Source organism: Helicoverpa armigera, chromosome 26, assembly GCF_030705265.1.
Source record: "Helicoverpa armigera isolate CAAS_96S chromosome 26, ASM3070526v1, whole genome shotgun sequence".
Taxonomy (NCBI): Eukaryota; Metazoa; Arthropoda; class Insecta; order Lepidoptera; family Noctuidae; genus Helicoverpa; species Helicoverpa armigera.
In genome coordinates this window covers 5,286,295-5,307,481 of record NC_087145.1, presented here as the reverse complement: position 1 = coordinate 5,307,481, position 21,187 = coordinate 5,286,295, and the positions used below count along the sequence as shown (strand labels likewise).

At 36.2% G+C, this 21,187-nt stretch overlaps 2 protein-coding genes across 9 annotated transcripts in view; one reads left to right on the top strand and one right to left on the bottom strand.

Annotated features, from left to right (window-relative positions):
• Positions 1 to 21,187, bottom strand: part of LOC110375042 (filamin-A) — a 307,158-nt gene that overhangs the window by 132,487 nt on the left and 153,484 nt on the right. The gene's annotated exons all lie outside the window — the stretch shown is intronic.
• Positions 1 to 21,187, top strand: part of LOC110375060 (inositol 1,4,5-trisphosphate receptor) — a 98,656-nt gene that overhangs the window by 20,811 nt on the left and 56,658 nt on the right. For all 8 annotated transcript variants that reach the window (XM_064041791.1, XM_064041792.1, XM_064041790.1 and 5 more), the window contains exons 2-4: positions 11,652 to 11,772; positions 16,823 to 16,893; positions 19,829 to 19,944. In XM_064041791.1, coding sequence (XP_063897861.1) covers positions 11,690 to 11,772; positions 16,823 to 16,893; positions 19,829 to 19,944 — 270 coding nt within the window. In that variant the 5' untranslated portion in view covers positions 11,652 to 11,689. The remainder of the gene's footprint in view (positions 1 to 11,651; positions 11,773 to 16,822; positions 16,894 to 19,828; positions 19,945 to 21,187) is intronic.

Genomic DNA, 21,187 nt, shown 5'->3' with positions numbered 1-21,187 from the left:
TAACATCCCTAACCTTGCTCAAACACGAAGCACTTCAAAGTAACATTGTTTAACAATATTATTCCCTTTTATCCAAACTTCTTTCTAACAGCAATTCCTTCAATTTTCTTGTAACCGACATCAAACTTTGCTCCCAAATATCGGATCCGAAAAACATTTTCAACAATCCTATCATACTTACCTCAACATGAGAAAAGAGCGTAACAAACAAGGGGTCTTCAAAACCAAATTTGAATCCAAAGTTGTAAAGATAAGGTCGAAATTCGCATGACAAGTACTTCTTGAACATAGTGCGGGCGTTTCAGATGGTCATAAGTGAAAATCGGAAGATAATATGCTACTGTGCAGTCGGTCTGATCGCGATAGTGGTTTGTTCTTACTACATAGACGTGAAACGCGCGTGGTATAAACTTGTGTTGCATACCTTTTATATTGTCTGTGACTTGCTGAAGCTGCTTATGAAATTGGTTGAACTTGACATTGACTGAAGATGATATGATAAGCGTGGGTAAGTTGTTTTAATTGATTCGTGTGTTTCTGGCAAAAATCTGTGAAGTTCTAACAATCATGCAAAAAATTCCAGGTGTGCATTTAGCCAAAGAGCAATATTATTATTTGCCATTGCGAAACATTCCAAAGCTATTTGATGCGTGTCATCTGAAAATCTTAACGTACAAACACTTACCTAACCTTCCTTGTGTGGCGCAATTGGGTAAAAAAGAAAATGTTTTTCCAAGGAACTAATCTGGTCAGCCCACGAAACTAGTAAAAAGCTTTCTGAACGCCTAACTGATTCGTTGCGTTGGTTTTACTGCAATTTAATGGGCTCTCTGGAGCAAGCTAACCTGCGTTGTTTTGTGTTTTCAGTTTTGGTTGTTATTTGAAATTTTGGTTTACCGTAGTCGAAAACTTGATTTGTCGTATTGAGTGAAACATTCAACGTTTGTTTGTGGCAATATTGTTATGATTTAAGGTTACTTGTTCTCTGTAACTAGGTTAAGTAAATTAGTTCCATTACTTACCTCACCGGTCTAATTTTCCACATGGCTGCTTTCTTTTCAGAATTCATGTCTTCAACTACATTGAGTTGGCATGGTCTAAGGGCTTCTATTTCTTCTTGTATATTGTGTACTAAAATTGCTTGCTTTGCATGCTTTAAATTGCTTTTGCTAATGTACTGTTATATAGCACATTAGCAATTTTAAATCCTTATAAATTAAATTCTTTGTAGATAAATTAATCCAGACTTACGAAATGAGCTATAATAATCCGATTCAGTAATAGACATCCGTTATTTCTTACCATAAGGCCTTGCCATATGTTGGATGAGAATAGCGAATGTTTGCCAATTGAGGAGCGTCAATAAACAGACAAACAGTTGTTGAGTCCGGACATCAAAGCCCGCTCTTCAATTTACGAGCTTTGAACTATCTGAATTGGTTGACTGAAGTTTGAATAATAGCTTTTTTATTAATGGGTACGGGTAAATTCAAGTGTTAAGTCTCTTTGCTGAATTAGTTATTTCAGGTTCAGTAATGAGAATTGGTCTTTTGATTAAGTTTCTTGAATTAGAAAAGATCTAAACTAACTTCTTGATTCACTTCTTAACAAAATTTCTTCCTGCTTCATAATGTTAAAATAGATATAATCTTTTTTCCGAAAGCTTTTTCGTGATTAGATATTCAATCAGGATCTTAAAAAGGGTTCTGGGGGAGGTATCCAAAAGTGCGTGGGAGTTCTCAAGTAAATGCCCTCTTTTATCTTTTTAGGTAATTCATTCAATTAAATAATATAATTCTATTGTTACTGTACTGTTCTCTTTTCTAGAATTCTTGGCCTTTTCACGCCATTGTTCATTTTCAGTATTAGAACCTTTTAATGGTTTATCTCAAAAAGTACATCCTAAAGTCGTCTCAATATTTTCAATAGGTATGCTTGAAATTCTAAAGGAATCTTCAGCATTACGATTCGAAGAGATACGTATGAATGGGGCATTCGTTTCATCTCGAATACGTGGGCGTGGGTAAATAAATTGAAAGCACTTAAATCGTAACGTAAATAACTTTTAGAGCTATTTTTAATAGGCGTTTATGTAGATGTCTATCGGCTTTAGATGTGAATTTACAGTTCTATCGTATCGTCAATCTTATGCTGGGCTGAAATTACAGGGCTGTCGGTTAGTCTGTTTGTTGATTGGCATGGAGTTTGATTGACCAGCCAGTCCAAGATGCATCTATGTGTAGGCTATTTAAATCACAATTACTGATTTTCTTGAATGCTATTATAACAGCTACTCATACCTAAATACGTCATTCTCTACACATACCTAACACAATTGTGTAAGTCAATCATCTTAGGCTGCTTGTCGACCGAAGCGTAATGTGCACAAATAACAATTTATAAAATCTGTTACAGTCCCATAAAATAAATCCTATTTGTCTTCGCACCGCAGCCACGTTGGGCTTCAATGGGCAGGCAGCCTTGAGGTCGATGGAATGCTTTAGTACGCCGATTCCATTTAGAGCGCCCAAAACTGAAGTTTCAGCTACTGAAAGCTTCTATATATCGTCATAGCTTTGAAAACATGGTCCTTTCGCCGATATGGACGCTTTATTTCAGGCTTAGATTCAATTCCAAGCTGGATTTAATTGAACTTGAAAGCTTGTCGTTTTGAGGACATTGATTGTGCTTTTCTATATCTTTAACTGTATTTCCAAAAAAGGAGAATTATGTTTAGCGACTAAACTTTACGCCGTCGTTATTAGCACCATGGTTGCATATAGCTTTTGAATTTAGCCCGTGAATAATTTACCTTCCTGAACTCAAAGTGAGCTGAATAATTTATTGGATCAATCACCTGAGATATGTAGGTTCAAGTGTAATTGAATTTAAGGGGTGAAGTTGTGTTTCGAATTTGTGCAAATATTTCTATTTTTCAGGTATAATTATGTTTTAACGTGGTTATTATTAATCTTAACAAATTCAAAAGTCAGTTTATTTTCATTCACAAAGATATTTATATTTATAGAGTTTTGTAATTACAGAAGAACGTTCACATAAACATTTCGGCTATCAAGCTATTACAATCAGAAACTTTATCAATAGTTATTACGATTTAATATCGCAGTCTTATCGTGTGGTTCTGACATTTCCATGATATTGATCCATGGGGTTCAGACTGTAATCATATCGTTGCCTCACAGAAAGCGTGTCAGGATCACACTACATTTGTCAGACTTAATTTGTTATGGTCTATTCCGTGTTCTGGCAATTTGAAGTTATGTTTTAATGAAATTGGTGTTTGACCTTATTATTTATAATACAAGTGGAATGATAGACGGAGGCAGATATAAGCCTATGTCAGTCGCGATTTTTGGTAGTGCACGCGTGTGTAAAAAATGATTAGGTATTGGTTGCAATATGGGAGATTGTATTCCTAAAATAAATTTTGGTTAGTGGGTCATCTAAGGGACTTTGAATGTTTCTTAAGAAATGCAACAATTAACCTTGATGAACATTCCTTACAGAAGAAATCGTCACATTCTCGTAAAATATTTTATTTGTTTAGTTAACTAAGTCAGTAACCATAACCTAACCATAATTACCCAGTTTATGGCTCGGTTTGCAACATGTAGTATTTCTCCCCTTTGTACTCCCGTGATTGACGGCCAAAATATTCACAGGATCACCTAACCGCAGCAACTGGTTACCCACAAAACCGCGATTTTGGAAGGTTGGTCGGTCACCCTTGTCGACAAACGAAAATGAAAAATATTTGCCCTTTTTTTCGCAAACAAAAAATGCGTTGGCCCGAGTCCATTGCACGCTACACATCCAATGTTCGCGCTCAAAGGTTGCATTTTCGTACTATTTCCTAGAGTTTTAACACGGCTTCTAAAGCGGGCTTGAAATAAATCTAATTACCTAAAGTTATCTAGCTTCCAACCATTTATCTTTAAGCGGTCACGAACAAAACTTTGGGCCTTCAACGGCAGTAAAATAGGACTCCAAAGACAAATATAAAGGAAAACGGGGCCAGTTGACACAAAGAGCTTTTAAACTGGCAGACTTGTGTTAAGTTCACAATCGCTGATAGTTCTTGTCTTTGTGTTTTATACAATGTGTACACTTATGTGCAATAAAATAGAATCAGCATTTTTTTTTTAATTTAAAATAATACCTATTTATAGAAAGTAAAGTAGTCCATTTACTTTTAAATGAACTACGTTATTAACCCTTTCAGTACATAGACTTTTCTAGAAACTCAGAGCTATCTCTCGAAGCACTATGCAAAGCTTTTACCAAAGGTTTTTGCTAAAAGACTCGTCTTCGTTCTTGAACGTAGGTAAATATTAGGAAAGTAACAGTATTATGTTTATAGGGAAGATTGCATACTACTCGGCGCGGGATAACCAGCCTTTTTTAAAAAGTGCTTACAGTGAAAGATTTTTACAAATCGAACGAATAGTTCCTGTAATAAGCACATTCAACGAACCAAATTTTATATACTTTATAATATTAGTGTAGATTTTTTTGTCCTTGTTATTGATTTAGATTGTAATTTATTCCTTGGGTATACAAATAGATGATAACGCAATTCCTAGACAGGAAAAGGCTTTCTTTTTTGTTAGAGGCGCTATTCTTCTTAATCATTTATAACTGTCAGAAACACGTCGGCGTTGGCAAAAACTTTTGTTACTGGCTTTCTTTACCAACCATAAAATGGAGTTAAAGAATTTTGGACTTTACTCGGTTTGGTAATTCCTTTTTTGTACGCTAATCTGCGTTAATATTAAGTTTGAGATATTGTAGGTAATCTCTAGATCTGAATCGTTGTGTTTTTTTGCTGCCAAGGAAGCTACGTTATTTGTGAGTGCTATAGACTTTATTTTATCTCACTATGGGATGTTATGCCCTTGAAATCCCTTAGGATGCCGGGTAAACTGCCAGGTACTTTTCTTTCATATCATTCAGAGAACGCCTAAGTTAAGTCAGCGCTTGTATAAATAAATAAATAATTTGTGTACCTATTTATTTGCTCGATTTGACGGCAAAACGACTGTCGTAATTCTCAAAACGCAGGTGAAGCAACAGAATACAACTAGTACCTATCGAATCACATCCATTGTCAAGTGCAGTTTATATCCCAGAGCCTGGGCGTATACTGGTCATCTGCAATTATTTCATTGGGCTGCATCCCGTTATATGCCCGACCATGGTCAAATATATTTACATACTGCAGTCTACAATCACAGTTAACTTGGATCTGATTACATCACTAGTGTAGGTATCACAGTTATTCAGAGAGTTAGAATGAAAAAAAAAATTATATTAGTTTTTTATGTTTACATAATGTTGAACTGAGAATGCTCCTACAGTGTATCTGTAATTTTTCAGCCTAACTAGCACAATATTTGGCATCATATCGGCATTGGTATCCTTGTACTTATATAATCAAATTGAGTATTACTAATTCCCTGAAACTTTGTAAGATGGTAATCACGTACAGTATGATTTATTAAGCCTAATAATTTGAACGGCACATTACCTAATCCTTTAGCTAAACTTGGTGATCATGTCTCACACATGCGTGAAACGTACGTGTAATTAGCGGAATAATTAACGCGCAATCAATATCGTGTTAAATTAACGGCAGCTCTTGTTTTAATTGCAGTTCAGTATCTTAGTATTTAGAGAAAAGTAGCAAAACGTGAGGAATTCTGCGTGGTCACAAAAACAAATTATTTTTCCAATATGCTTAGTTCGGGGGGCTTCCCGATTAGAAGGTGATTCATTATTACCATATTATTAACATATTTTATTATTATAATACGGTAACCTTTTTTTTTTTTATCGACGTAAAATCATCAAATGACCCCTCCCGCTGTGGGTTAGCAGCGGTGAGGGAGTGTCAGACTTTTACTGACTAAAATCGTCGTGTTCCGTCATAGGCCTTTTATGTACCAGGGCCGCGGTATCTCTTTCGAACAACCCGCAGCCCCGGCAGGCCTTGGCCCTGCTGGGCCCCGCTGGGGTTGCTGACGTCTCTTTGAGGAGCGCGTGGAACAACGCGCGCCGTCGACACGGGTCTGTCGTCTAGGAAGACAGAGGGACGATGAGCCACCCGAACTCACCGCCCACAGACCCACGCCTACGGTGGCCGGGAGTCATCTCTTGACACCCGGCGCCCATGGTGTCTACCTGGTCCAGCGCGGCGGCCGGGATGAGAGGTGCGAACTCTCTGGCGTTCCGCCTCCTCCTTCTCGAGCATGACCGCTTCGCAGAAGGAGGCGACGGCATCCCATTCCCTCTCGCCCCGGACCATGGCCTGAACCAGGGCCGGACGCGAGAGGTCGCCGCCGCCCAAAGCCTCGACGAGGACCCGGCGGTGCCCCTCCCATGCGGGGCACACCTGGACTGTGTGGTCCACCGTGTCCTCGGGGCTGTCCGCACAATGGTGACACCCGGGCGCCTCCTCACGACCGATGCGGTGCAGGTACCTCCCGAAACAACCGTGTCCGGTGAGGACCTGCGTCATGCGGTACGTGAGGGCGCCGTGACTCCTCCCGAGCCACTCCTCAAAGAGGGGATAATACGGTAACCTTTAGCACTCTAATAATGGCCAAAGAAAGCAATATTGGTAACTTCTTTACATATTACCTATGCCATTTCAACCCTAACTTCGAAATCAAGCCACCATACGAGCTATAAATTACCCATTAATGTGTAAGACATTTACCCATTTACACGCATTTATCATGTCGTTAAGGCACCATGCGCTGTCATTACACCCTAAAACGACTGTTTATTCAATGTAATGGGAACCCTATTTTCAGAAAGGTAGGTATCAATGTTTATTGACTAAAAAGTTCTATGACGTCAAAGGGTTTGGTTGGGTATATTGATTTCCTTGCTTGGTTATATTTTGGTTGTATTTCGGATGTTATAGTACTGTTTGTTGTCAATTTATGGGATCGGAAATGTAGGACTAGGCACTGAGACAGTCATATAGGTTTTCATTCAAAACACGATAAAATATTGAATTGGCTAAATCAATTCAATAAGCACCTTCTCGTTTTTGCAATCACAGCCATTCACAGAATCAATTTATGAAATCCAGTTTATCTAGTTTCTGGACTTTATTATTCAAATAAAAGGCTTTGTTCCATAATTCGCGCATAAAATTCTGGACAGAAACAAGGTCACCCATTTATTTATTAAAGGTACACAAAGCGGTATAACTGTTATTCTATTCGTCATGAACCTGAAATTTTTCAAACAACTTCATAGTACAACAAAGAAAAATATTTACAGACATTTTTCAAAATCATACTAAACACTACGTTGAAACGTTATTCAGTCAAGAATATTTTTACTTAAATACTGTTGATGAACAACGTGTATGTAACACTGTCCATGCGTTGCGAACAGATTATTTCGTACAAATAAACGTAGTTCACGCAGATTTTGATAGAATTTGAAGGTAACCCGGCTCCACGGTGTGCCCTAGATTCGTCCAAATCGCAGCGTTAGCACAAATCTTGATACTCCTTAAAGCGAAAGCCTTTTCAGGAAGTTTCTAAGGATCTGGGTGCTCAGAACGAACTGGGTGGGTTTTAGTCAGTAAAAGTCTGTCACTCCCTTTTCCTATCTATAAGTACCATATCTATTATTTCCTATATATACCTACATCCCTTTTCCTATATAAGTATCTTGACGAATTATTTAGTTTCCAAAATAGGTACCTACTAATATGAATTAAATACCAAATAAAAGAATTAATTCTAACAAATAACATATTATGCTACGTGCGGCGCCACATGGAAAATGGACAAACAATGTTGGGCCAACTGGACCTATTAGCAGCGTATCAAATCGTCGATTTTTAGTATCCAAATTAGGTAAAAATAAAAATGTATTAATTAATTCTGACAAATGAGATATGCTAAGATGCGACTTGGCGCCACAGACGAAACTGGTTATACAAAATTAGCAAAGCTTCTTCAATGGTGCGGCTAGTTATTAGTTTTACGACACACGACTTTTGTTTGATCTTTACGGCTAAATTAGCTCTGGCATTTAGATCCAGTCTTAAATATAATCAGCTTATTCCGTATCTTGACAACAAAGTATATGGACGACTTTGTGGCAAAATTTATGTAGGCTGGTAAGTTTGGAGCGTGAAAGTGTAAAACATACAAAGTATCGATAAATTGAGCGAACAGTGTTTATGTATGTTGTTAAAGACTTGTTGTTAGTAGCTCCTTTTTAACTCCCGAAACATATAAGTTAATTATTGTGATGTTTACGATACCAATCTCCATATAATACCATCCATGTCTTTAAAACGCTTCAAAGTTATTGTGGAATACATGAAATAGATCACCTACCTTTTGTATAAAAAGCGTGAAAGTACATCGCTAGACATCTATTTCTGCCCTCACGAAGCGTTGTTGTGTTCCGGCTTGGAAGATGGTGCGGTGTGATAATTAACGACAGATGAGACTTTTCAGCTTTTCCTTTTTACCCTGAAATGTCAAGGCTCCTTACTGGCATCCATTTTTACGGAAGTTGTATATGACGGCGCCACCGTCGATGTGTCAACCGTCGATCTGTCAAAGGTGGACCTTATACAGGGTTACTGGTAAGTAGACCGCATCCTTTCAGGAGGTGATAGTATAGGTCAATACGGACAAATTTGACCATGAGATACACTGGGCAAAAGTTAACCCGTTTCAAGATAATCGAATTGCAAGATCAGTCGTCTAGGTACACGTATGAATTTTCATTATTAGTCAAAAGTCTCGTTTTTGTGTGTTTTTGGATAGAAGATAAATCACTTCATAATAACAAACCATAAAACTGTACAAATCACAGAGGAAATTATAGCGAACAGCAATTACGTTTTTAGTAGCTATTTTCTCAAAAATATTACTCTTCATTTTTTTGTGCAGAATACTTAAAAAACATCTACACTTATCTAGCTATCCAAAAAGGCACAAAATACACAAAGTCCGCAAAAACGAGACTTTTAACTAATTATAAAAATTCATACGTGTACCTAGACGACTGATCTTGCAATTCGATTATCTTGAAACGGGTTAATTTTTGCCCAGTGCATCCCAGGGTCAAATTTGTCCGTATTGACCTATACTATCACCTCATGAAAGGATGCGGTCTACTTACCAGTAACCCTGTATAAAGCGGCGCGCGCGCAAGACTCGGGTCATTCGTTCGCAGACCGTTGCCGAGTGCACACCTCCCACAAATTCGTGATAATTTATTTCGTTAATATTAATTGTAGTGACTAATATTGTGTTAATTGGAATAAACCAAGTGATTGTGTGAGAACCCTCTTGTTTTATTTAACGATGTCGGATCCTGACGCCGACATATACTTACATTGGATGGGATGTCCTAGGACAGGTCTATAGGTCGGAAGTCCCGTTTATGTTTCGATTTCCGTGGTCGCGTCACTACGCGGTTTTCACGATATACATTAATGTACAGCCGTACATTTTTACTGCATCCAAGATGTTTGATTTCTTTCATACGGACTCTTTCGTATGGTAGGGCCATATAACAATGTTTAATAAAGAGTAAGTATAAGTAACGTTTATTTCATACAACTTCATACTTCATAAAGTCGTGTCATAAGTTACATAGTATGAGGCGGAGGGGGGAAATATTACGTGACTTCAGTACGGGGAAGCTTCTTATAATGTGTTCTGACTTGTGAAACTTTTCCTTTGGGTATATTGTTTATTATGATACTAAGTTGAGTAGGTGGGTGAATAGGAAAAATAAAAGACTACGTACAATACTGGAGAAAGAGGGATATCGAGTAGCAGTAGTTTAGTGCTCTACAGTCTCCTAATTTTAAGCTTTGGGAAACTTTGTACCAAATTGGAAACAGGAAGATAGTTTCAAACCGTTCTGAGTGTAACAGACAGGCTTTGTTTATTGTGGCAAGTAGTACCGCAAGTACTTAGTTCTCTAGGTGCATTGTTGAAACCATGTGGAACAGGTTTTTTTTCAGGCTTTGTAAAAGCATACACTACATAAGAGAAAACACTGTTGGGTAACGGGTTATTAAATAGAAAAACAACCCCTATACGTCAGTGCAAACAACAGAACGGGTCACTCTTTGTAAAGGGTTCCGTAGCCGTTTGTGCAAAAGATAAAATCGATTGAAATTGGGGTCGTTGTTTGTAATAAAGTATGTTATAAAGCCATACCTAGTTATTAAAGTAGATCATGACTTGCAGAGTTTGTAAATTGCCTTCATAATATTAATTTTCATATTTATTCACGCCGATACTAAAATGGAACGAACCTGAACCTTCGTCATGCTTCACTTATTGCTCTCTGGTCTTAACTATTATTTTTAGGCTGGTTGGAAGAGGCCCGCATCCTTAGCCAACTCGTCTGTTACCACTCAATCTTGAAGTTTTATGTGTCCAAACTATATCGCGAAGGATCTCTAAAAAGTAACTTTCAGTAAATATTTTCACCGTACCTCACATAGTGTTTCGGGGTAACAAAGCCAATTTTTTGCCATCACACCCGCCCCGGGCAATTTATGTGCTCAGCAAACTTTGTGGAGGCTTCAATTTTGTGGCGTGTCGACCGGGTGATAGGCGTTCCAACTACTGGGGTAAATTGAAGCGATTTTATTTTTGAAAATAATAAAAATGTGTACCTATATACATGCACTAGACTAGATGTACAAAAGGATAGAGGTAGATATCGTCTTTCTTGGAAAATTGGTTTTCCTATTGGTACGTTAACGTTCCAAGTATTGGGGAAGAAAATCTCTTAGGAGCACAATCTTTTTCCTTACCTGATAGGTGTACTCAAAATCTAGAAGTGTGCGACATACTCCTTCTCATTGTTGTTTTTAGTTCTATGTGGTTGCAAAAATATCTCGTTCTTATCTGCTCTCTAAAATGACTTTCATCAATCACACTCTTATTTATTACTGTTGTGGCAAAATAAATTAATTCTATAATTTCGAGATAAACATGAATGGAACCAAGATAACCGAATATATTGATCTATGAACATTAAGATATTAATTTCGATAACACCATTCATAATTCTGGTTGCCAGTAGTTGCTACAATGTTTTTGAGATAAGGAGGCTTGTTTGATACCGGTTTCATTACTAAGAAACACATTTGGGGTCCTTTAATTAGTCTTCTTGCTACATTTTTTGTATAGTGTTTTAGTCTGACCGGATGCGAGTGTCTAAATATAATCATTACTTAACATGGTCCGAATTTTTTTCTGTATTACTGCGCTACATTTTGGACAATAAAGGCTATGGAGGTCAACGGCTAAAAGTTACTTCCGAAGACGAATGGAGTTTCCGTTCGCAATAGTGATTCCTTTGGGCAATTTATAGTGCCCTTTGTCAGGCCTGAAAGCGGAAATATACAAGTTAAAAATAACTCAGAATAGGAAAGGGTAGCTGGATCTAGATTGATGAGCTGGAACCCTGTCATAAAGAAACACCACGTTATGATTTATGTCCATAATCCATGATTGATCCATGAACTTATAAAATAGTTTCACAAAAAAATACATAACTTTATCATAATGCCCTCTAGACATCTACAATTTCTATAAACATTTTCTTTTTGTTCTCAGGTGTTGTTGCATGGTGGGGGTAAGGAGAAGGTGCCAAAATGGGGGACAGTTTCTTGCACCTGGGGGACATTGTCTCCCTGCACGCGGAAGGCACTGTATCAGGATTCCTCAGTACCTTAGGGTGAGTTTCTAACATGTCATCACCGTAGAATTCCTAAGAGCGTGGTTGTCGACCTGGACGCCTTCGAATGAACCAAACGTCCTGCTTGAGTTCTATGGATAATAGTCCTATTCGAAACCTTAAAAATTGAGAAAGTATTAGACCGTTGGAAAGCATAAAGCTCTACGGAGAAGAATAGTAAAGTTTAAGTACAATATGAATTGGGAAATTCCATCGTTATAATTATCAAGCATTGAATTTTGCTTTTATGTAGTTACAAGATTGACCAATTACATAATTTAAATTACATCCCACCAAAAACATTAAATGTAAAAAAAGCCAATCCTCTACGCAATTCCTCCACCGTAAAAAGTTTTGAGATCGCATAGAAGCCAAGTCCTGTTCAACTTTATTTGTAATAATAAATCAATATTTTGTGACCATATCAATAGTTTCGTTCACTTTACAATAATATTGACTTGGCCATGAGCACAATAAACTACAAATATAATACAGCATATCTTGGAGAGCTGAAAGTCAATCATGAAGTATAATATCAGAGAATTAAATACTTTTAGTTTTTTCAATTGTTACTAAATGACCGACAGTCAGTATCATCCAAAATCATGAACTGCACATTTACTATGGCGCATGTTTGGTCCATGGTGATCTCAAATTCCAATCAGTCCAATCGTAAAATCATGTCCATATAGAATGTATCAATTCAATGGTATTTACACATTATTTCAGGGAGCGACTATTAACTTGTGCTCATGGCCAAGACAATATTATTGTAATGTGAACAAAACTATTGATATAGTCACAAAATATTGATTTATTATTACAAATAAAGTTGAACAGGACTTGGCTTCTATGCGATCTCAAAACTTTTTACGGTGGAGGAATTGCGAAGAGGATTGGCTTTTTTTACATTTAATGTTTTTGGTGGGATCTAATTTATTTTTTGTAGGTCTCCTTCTTCTCTAAGTATATAACAAATTAAATTAACTTACATGCAACTAACTAAATATATAACAAACTAAATATGTAGACCTAAACTAGCACGTAAACAACATTTTTTTAAAATAAATTAAACAATTTCGAAATTGTCGAATTTTTTAATCGAATATCTTTTAGAATAAAAGAGATTTATTTCAGAGGTAGATGGCGCTATCACATGAAATTGTTTTTTTTTTTAACTAAAAACCGTAGCGCGATTTAGACCAGGACAACGCCATCTATCGAGCGAGCATGCAGTATTTATCGCACTGCATTAATATGAAAGATTTTATCATTATTCATTTTATTTTAACCTAGCTTTTTTATTCATATGTATGTATATTTAATACATAATAACAATATACCACACTACGTAAGAATAAAACAAATAGTAACATTTTGTACATAAATAAATAACAAAGTTATCAATGCAGTCAAAATTCATACACAATGTTCTTGAAAAACCGCAAATATAAATTTGTTTCCTATTTTTTTATTAAGTTTTAAGGTTTTTATAATTTTCCCTTTATATGTATACCTTTATATGTATACCTTTATATGTAACCTATCTTGGTGCCAAATTTGAAGGTTCTAAGTTTGCTAGAAGTACCTTAGACTTTTGATGATCGGTCAGTGAGTGAGTCAGTGACAAAATGGTGTAACTTTGATCGCTCATAACTCGTAAACTATTTATTCAAATTTCTTGTAATTTTGGGACTGAGCTTGTTCTAATACTTACTCTTGGTCATCGAAAACCTAAACTCCTAGCTTTGTTCACATGGAAGATACAGGGGGCTGAAATAGCCGCGAAACGCTTCGAGAAAAGATGGTACGGCCGTGCCCGCTTTGCTCGAGTCTTGGCTGGGGCACTGCCGTGCCCTCAGATAATTTAACTCTATTACATATTGTAAACTTTGCAATTCAAAAGTGTGAAAAGTGACACTCCAATCACATATTTTTTCTATATCAAAAGCTTTTGCAGACCATTGAACAGTGTGGCAAAAAGGATAACATAGGTATCATAGTCTAGTGACGTTGGTGCCTGCATAATAAAAGGAACTAAAAAACTGGTTTGTTATATTGATTCACGTATTGATTGAATATTTTTGAATGGCGATTCATGAATTAAGTTTCTTAATGCAGGGCATAGCTTAAATTGCCCAAGCAGGTTACAATTCCTAGAGTCGCTTAAAGAAGATGTAATTTTTTTTCCATTATTCATGATGTTTTCCTTGGGGCCTCTAAGATAAACCTGAAAAGTAGTAGGTAATATATTAAGGCGAGGAAGTGGTCAACAATAATTCCATAACCGGCACGCGCATCTAAGGCGCCAAAAGGGGTCGGAGCGTCTGAGCGGGGCGAGGATAACAATACGCGCGCTAGCTTATAACTAAAAGTCGTAAGCGACAAAATGGTTTTGTAATTTTAATATTTAGAAATGATAATTTAATAAAAATTCCTACTACCATTTTAAAGAGTATGTATATACTCAACTACTAAAAAAGTTAAGAGGCTTAAATCGGTCCCGTTTGCCCATAATATGTGAATCTCTTTTTAAAAAGAGGTATGTTTGATATATTTTTCTCTGTTATAAAAGTTACCTAATCATGTTTCTACAACTAACAAAATAAGGCTTATATCATGAACTTTCAGGTAACCAAGTTGTATTTTGATCCGTTTTGTATTTACTGAGAAAAATTGACATCCTTGGCGCCAAAAATTCCAATTCGTCCTCTTAAAAAACGCACACTCATGCTTATATGCAAAAAGATGCGGGCCTCAGAACTTCCGGGCGCCTAGACAAAATGTTGTATTCAAGTAGCCAAAAAACTAGGTCATGGTCAAACTTGTGTACTAAGAAACTGAATAAATTGTTTGGGAGTCTATTTGAAATATTTACTTTGTTCTCTCCAACATTAAACAGAACAGATATTTTTTTGTGTGTTCTATCTATTTCATCGTCATCTTGCTAAACATGCATGAATGACAAGGAATAGGATTTTTATAGGCAAGATTGAAATGTGCTTTTGCGAGTGGAGGTAACATTTGAAAATTCATTGGGAGAGATACATTGAGAAAAAATAATGGCAGCCTACGTGTAGTATAATTTAATTTGTAGTCATGAAACACCAATTTTCATAGTCTACAACATTACAAAGATTTACCAGAGAACTTGAAACTCAGTACTAGAATTAGTATGCCAAAGTCTGCAGAGTTTGTGTTCCAATGAATGCACCAATGCACCTGGGACCGTAAAGCCAGGATTAGTTTGCAAGCAGGGAAACAAATGTGGTTAGGTTCCTTTGTTTAGTTTAGTCATATGAGGTCAGTTCGCCCTCATGATCATACTTCGGACTTTGTAGTACTTCTGGTGTAACCACAAAATGGTCTATACTGGCTTTTGAGTTTTGGCTGAGTGTATTATGTCTGAATTTTATATTGCTTTGATAATTTTTACTTAAATCCCCATTTTAAACCTTTGTACCAAAATTAATTCTATCATATCCATAATTAACATCAAAAGCATACAATATGCAAACAGTTATATAAGATCCCACCTAATTGTGTCGTACGCCGTTATCCGCACACTCTGTATATCGTCGCATCGTTATGCGACCAGTTGTTTACGATATGGCCACTTCAATATAAACAAATGAGTAGCGCTTGCACCGTGTGATCTTTTCAGCAGTTGCACACTTTGATGTCCTGATATTTGGAAGAGTGTATGTAGATAACATTACAAAATATAAAATACTAGCTGTTGCCCGCAACTTCGTCTGCGTGGGCAATATAGAATAGTCAAAATACTACTTATCCCGTAGGTGCATTCTTTCACGTGACAGTATAATTAGGATTAGCACTTAGCAGTCGCATAGATTCATTGATCAAGGTTGTGTTGTGGATGTGACCATTTATCTAAACAAAAGAAGTAAAGTTTGTGACGTTGTGAATATCTCTGGATCTAGTCAGCCAATTTGGAAAATTATTACGTATGGTGCGTAAGTAATTTTCACAGGAAACAGCTATAATCTATGTCTATATGCTTTGAGTCTGACCAAGCTGTCTGTCTGGATAATTTTCTGCAGCTGCTGCGACTAATCAGAAGCCAGAAAGTCTGTCAGTCTTACCATGGATATCGTTTTGTGTAGTTGACTGGATTGAAGATAGGTAGACAGGTAGTCGCTCCAAGCAAAATATTGGTACTCAAACAGATTCGGTGACTGGAAGCATTTTACATCCTTCATCATCCCTTATTTTATCACCCGTGGGGGTTGAATGGGGGTTGAATTAATCAAAATCGTATTTAAGCGAACGTCATCATAAAATTCTGATTCGTCATCAGGACTTCTTCATAAAATCTAAGAAGATGTATACAAACTTTCATCCCCTATTTCATCCCCTCAGGGATGGAATTTATCAAAATCCTTTCTTAAGGGTTGCCTACGCCATAGTAGCTTTATGCATGCAAAGTCTCAGTCCGATCGGTTTAAAATTGACAAAATTTCATACAAACTTTCATCCCCTATTTTATCCCCTTGGGGGTAGAATTGATCAAAATCCTTTCTTAGCGGATGCCTACGTCATAACATCTACCTGCATGCCAAATTTCAGCACGATCCGTCCAGTGGTTTCAGCTGTGCGTTGATAGATCACTATGTCAGTCAGTCAGTCAGTCAGTCACCTTTGAGTTTTATATATTTAGATACATAACAACTATTGCAAAATATAGAGAATAGGAGAGGAAAAATGATGGGACACCTTATACGTCACGACGATTTTATCAAAAACATAGTGGAAGGGAAGATCGAAGGAAAGAGAGGAAGGGGTCGTCCAAGATATAGCTACATCAAGCAAATTAAAGAAAAGGTGAAGGTTGTGACGTATAAGGAAGTTCAGGAGTTGGCGCTAGATAGGCGTAAATGGAAGGAGCTGCACCGACAAGAGCTGGGCTCTTAAATTAATGATGATGATGTAGACATATGTGTGCAATACTGCCATTCACCATATTAGGTACAATATGCGTGACTCTAATCCTAATTATGAAAACTGATTGTTTTACCTTTGTCCACAGGTTGGTAGATGACAGGTGTGTGGTGTGCCCAGAAGCGGGCGACCTGACTGATCCGCCCAAAAAGTTCCGGGGTAAGTCAAGCTTGACCTTATTTGGAAAACTTCACAAACCTATAGCAATAAAGTATTGTACATATTAGGTCCAATGTACCTACGCGTAGAAAGATTATGGATTTGTATTGTGATGAATTAAAGGTTGATATATCTAAAAAAGTTATACAAGAGTTTTGGCATACAGGTGAGTCGCATAAAGGACAAAACGAAAATATAATCGGCCTTCTAGGAATTGCTTCAAGCTGGGTTAACTTTTATAATTTTCTTCGCCTGGAATCTCAAGACTCAGTAAATACCTATTATTATTTATTTATTTATTTATTGCTTAAAAGGTACATTTTACATTATAGAAAATATAATACCTAAAATCTTACAAGTACAATAGCAGCATCCGTTTTCAAAGTAATAATTTATTCAGCATTGTCAACGCCGTTAATTTATGTATGCTGTGATATATCAAGTCTAAGTCGGCTGTCAAGAAAGGTTTAATGTGGATCCGGGTCGTAATGTAATAAAAATTACTAAAGGACAATATTGGTTTTAGGGGGTTTTATATTTTTAAACTTTGGGTGATATTATTATCAGGCTTTTTTAAACTCTGACGTCAAAGGTAACTGATGACGGCGTTCCTTTTGCGTTTGACCGATAAGTAAGTATTTGTGTGTCTTGTCTGTATCTGACGATTTGGATGTAGTTTTTCCAATGAGTTAGCAATAAAGAATTTCTTAACAATTTCTCTCTGTATATTATACAATCTTTGTTAATAAACTTCTCATTCTACACAAGCCGGTAAATTAGTCATTATACATTTAAAAAATATATATGCAGCGGTAAAACACACATTAAACTTCTCCAGCTTCATAATATCAAGAGATATATTAGTGCATTAAATTCTAATGTCCAATTTCGCATATGAAATGTTTCATATTAATATATTACGGCTATCTAGACACACGGCAGTGTGTCCGCCAAGTTCGAGCAAAAAAGGCGACACACCGGCCGTGGGTTATATTACACGAACCATTTCGGGCCAAATTCGACCCCCCTGTAACTCAAAATCTATTTTATTTACGCATATCAAATTTCTAGTATCTGTTGAGACCCCCTCACTTATCTAAAATACAAAATTTCATTAATATACCTATTGTAGGTCTTGAGATATTGACGTCAGAAAATCGCTATTTTTACTATACACTGATTCACTGATTCACTTATTCACTTATTCACTGACTCACTCATCAAAAACCTAGACCACTTCCAATGGTCGTATTGACTTGAAATTTGGCATGGAGGTAGGTCTTTATGTCAAGGTAAAGGGAAAAATCTGAAAATGGCCAAGTGTGAGTCGGTTTCAAAATAATGAAGGTGTTTTATACCCGGTGTAAATTTATACCCCTAAGGAACTAAAACGAACTAAATTTATCTATATTTATATAATATATCTTCGAATGGTACAAAGGTTTGTATTTAGTCAAAGTAAAGTAAAAATCTGAAAACGGCCAAGTGTGAATCACTTTCGAAAATAACGAATGTGGAACTTTGATCCACAAACATAATATATGATAACATGTCATGTCAGTCAGTTGGTAAATCTAGTCATAGTTAATCTAGTTCATTTCTTTGTAAGAAACATAGTGCATATTAAAAAATCTAAAAGATAGTATAAATGAGACATTTCTTTAACTAACTTCATCATAAGAAAAAAATAAAATAAACAACCTTACAAAAATAAATGAAATCCCACCCAAAACAAAAATGTGAAAGACTGCCAAGTTCGATAATATGGAATGCTTCGCCTATAAAAGAAGTGAGATCTGAATAAGTACCAAGTTCCATACACATACTTCAGTTAAAAATAGTTACTTTTTAATGATGATTACTTGGCAAGTTTTAATAGAAAATTAAATACTTGATTCATTTAGTAGGTTTATAACAAGGTGTATGAAAACTTGCCAAGTAACATCATTAAAAAGTAACTATTTTTAACTGAGGTATGTGTATGGAACTTGGTACTTATTCAGATCTCACTTCTTTTATAGGCGAAGCATTCCCATATTATCGAACTTGGCAGTCTTTCACATTTTTGTTTTGGGTTTAATGTTACACAAGACCCATAAATCTGATGTGAAGGAAATTAAATCACATCATGAAAGTTCTGAACAAAAGAATGAAACATGAATCTCTCTCTGTAATAGGATTATTTATTATGTAATGCCTTATTATTTATAGAATGTATAGAACTATTAGTTTGACCCGCGTCTCGTGGCAACTTCGCGCATGCGGACAAAAAGTATCCTATAGCCTTACTTGATAAATGAGCTATAGGTATATCATATAACACTGAAAGTGTTTTTCTTTGACCAGGAGTTTCTGACACTATCGCGACATTAGCAAGCTAATAAACAAACTCTAATATAGTAGATATGCACGGATGCAATACCTTTTCTCGTGGATTTAAATAATGTTTTCTGATATTAGATCTAGAAACATTTTATAAAAGTTTCAAGAATAGACAATGTATTCGTGAATAATACTGGTCACTACCTCGTGGGTACAGTATTAGCCTGCGGCGATAACATCGTATTCTGACCACATAATTTCCCGAAGGGCCGGCCAGACGGTATTCGTGAAATAATGGACCGAGTCCGACTTGTGTTTTAAATGCGGAAGTATTTTTATTAAGGAACAGAACTATGTAAAAGTGTAATTTAATTTATATGAATGGAAATTATATTATTACCAGCTTCTACATAAAATTGTTTTCTATGTCAATTCGGGAGGCCTACACTGCTCCGAAACGATGTAAAGGATTTTGATAGTCAAGAGTAAAATAATGAAGTTTAGAATTTTACTTCCGGTCGCATACGATAGAACATAATTGCTAAGTTTCCTCCAGAAAAATATTCACTCTTTCATGAACAAAGTTTCTTTAATACTTTACTATAATTTTCAGATTGCCTGTTCAAAATATGCCCTATGAACCGCTACTCCGCTCAAAAGCAGTTCTGGAATACTGCCAAGCAATCCGCTAACTCCAACACCGATACAGGACTGCTTAAGAGGTTGCACGTGAGTATAGAATGTGTATCTTCACTATTATACCCTGGACCTGTTCTTCTATATAAAAACCTCTAGATATAGGTACCGTATGTGTCATAAACAAGCATGTTGTAACTGCAATACAAAGGTACTGCATAAACCCGAAAATGTTTTGCTAACTGCACTTCACCGTGGCTATTCAAAAGCATAATTTAGAATCCACTGTGAAAAATAGTTATATTACAGTATTACTAAAATATTTTGTAAGTCACCTGTGTGAAAGTGCACTCAAGTGAAAATATCATATATTTAAGCGCTATAAAATCAAGTATCGCTTCACTATATAAGACCAAAACCGAAGCTATAAATCTTAAACACGGCTCTAAATAACAACGATTACCCATAAACATACAGCTCGTCAAAATATTCCTCGATTTAGATTTCATACACTTTTATAGAGTGGTAAATATGTCGATAAATTCCGAATTATTACGGACCATACACACATAGCGTTGGAATAGCCGCATTGCGTTTTATGAACCGTTTATTGTACACTTTGTGCCAAATGTCGGATTGCGACTTGCGTACCGTGAATAGAGGACTTTATTATATGTAATGTGATCCAAATTCCTATGTTATTGTAGTTATTCGTTCAATTTAGGGTTGCTGCGAATTCTTACTGTTGAATTGTTAACAGAATGCCAAGAAGGGTTACGTTTTCAAGCAATATAGTGGTGTAAGTGTTGGAATTGATGTAGGTACGAGAATAGCAATAGAATTTGTCTCAAAATCTATGCTATCACAAGTATTTCTTAATGAACTTTTACCAAAAAATACTTAGAGGATTCATTTAAAGATGAAATAAATGCGATTTACCCTTGATTTACTGCCCTACAAAGGACTAAAAGGTCTTGACCATTTTACTTGATATTAGGGCTAATTTAATGAAGTAACAGGAGAGCTCAATATGAAAGGGGTCGGTCGCCAGATATTGCCAATTTCCAGTTTAAAGGGTTTGGACTACTTAGGACTTGATTAAATTACTGCCACGTTCTAAGAAGGTTATTTATAGGATATAGAAGTTGAATAATAATAAGATAAACTCAGTGTAATTTACTTAAAATTGTAACTGTAAAATAACATTTAATACTGAGGTGTTTCAAAGGAGGAAAAAAAATGGTAAAGACCCAGATTCCCTTTATCGGTTTTCTTATCATAATAAAGTTTTATGACTGCGATTTCATCTAAAAAATAATATTAGCATGAGGAAAAA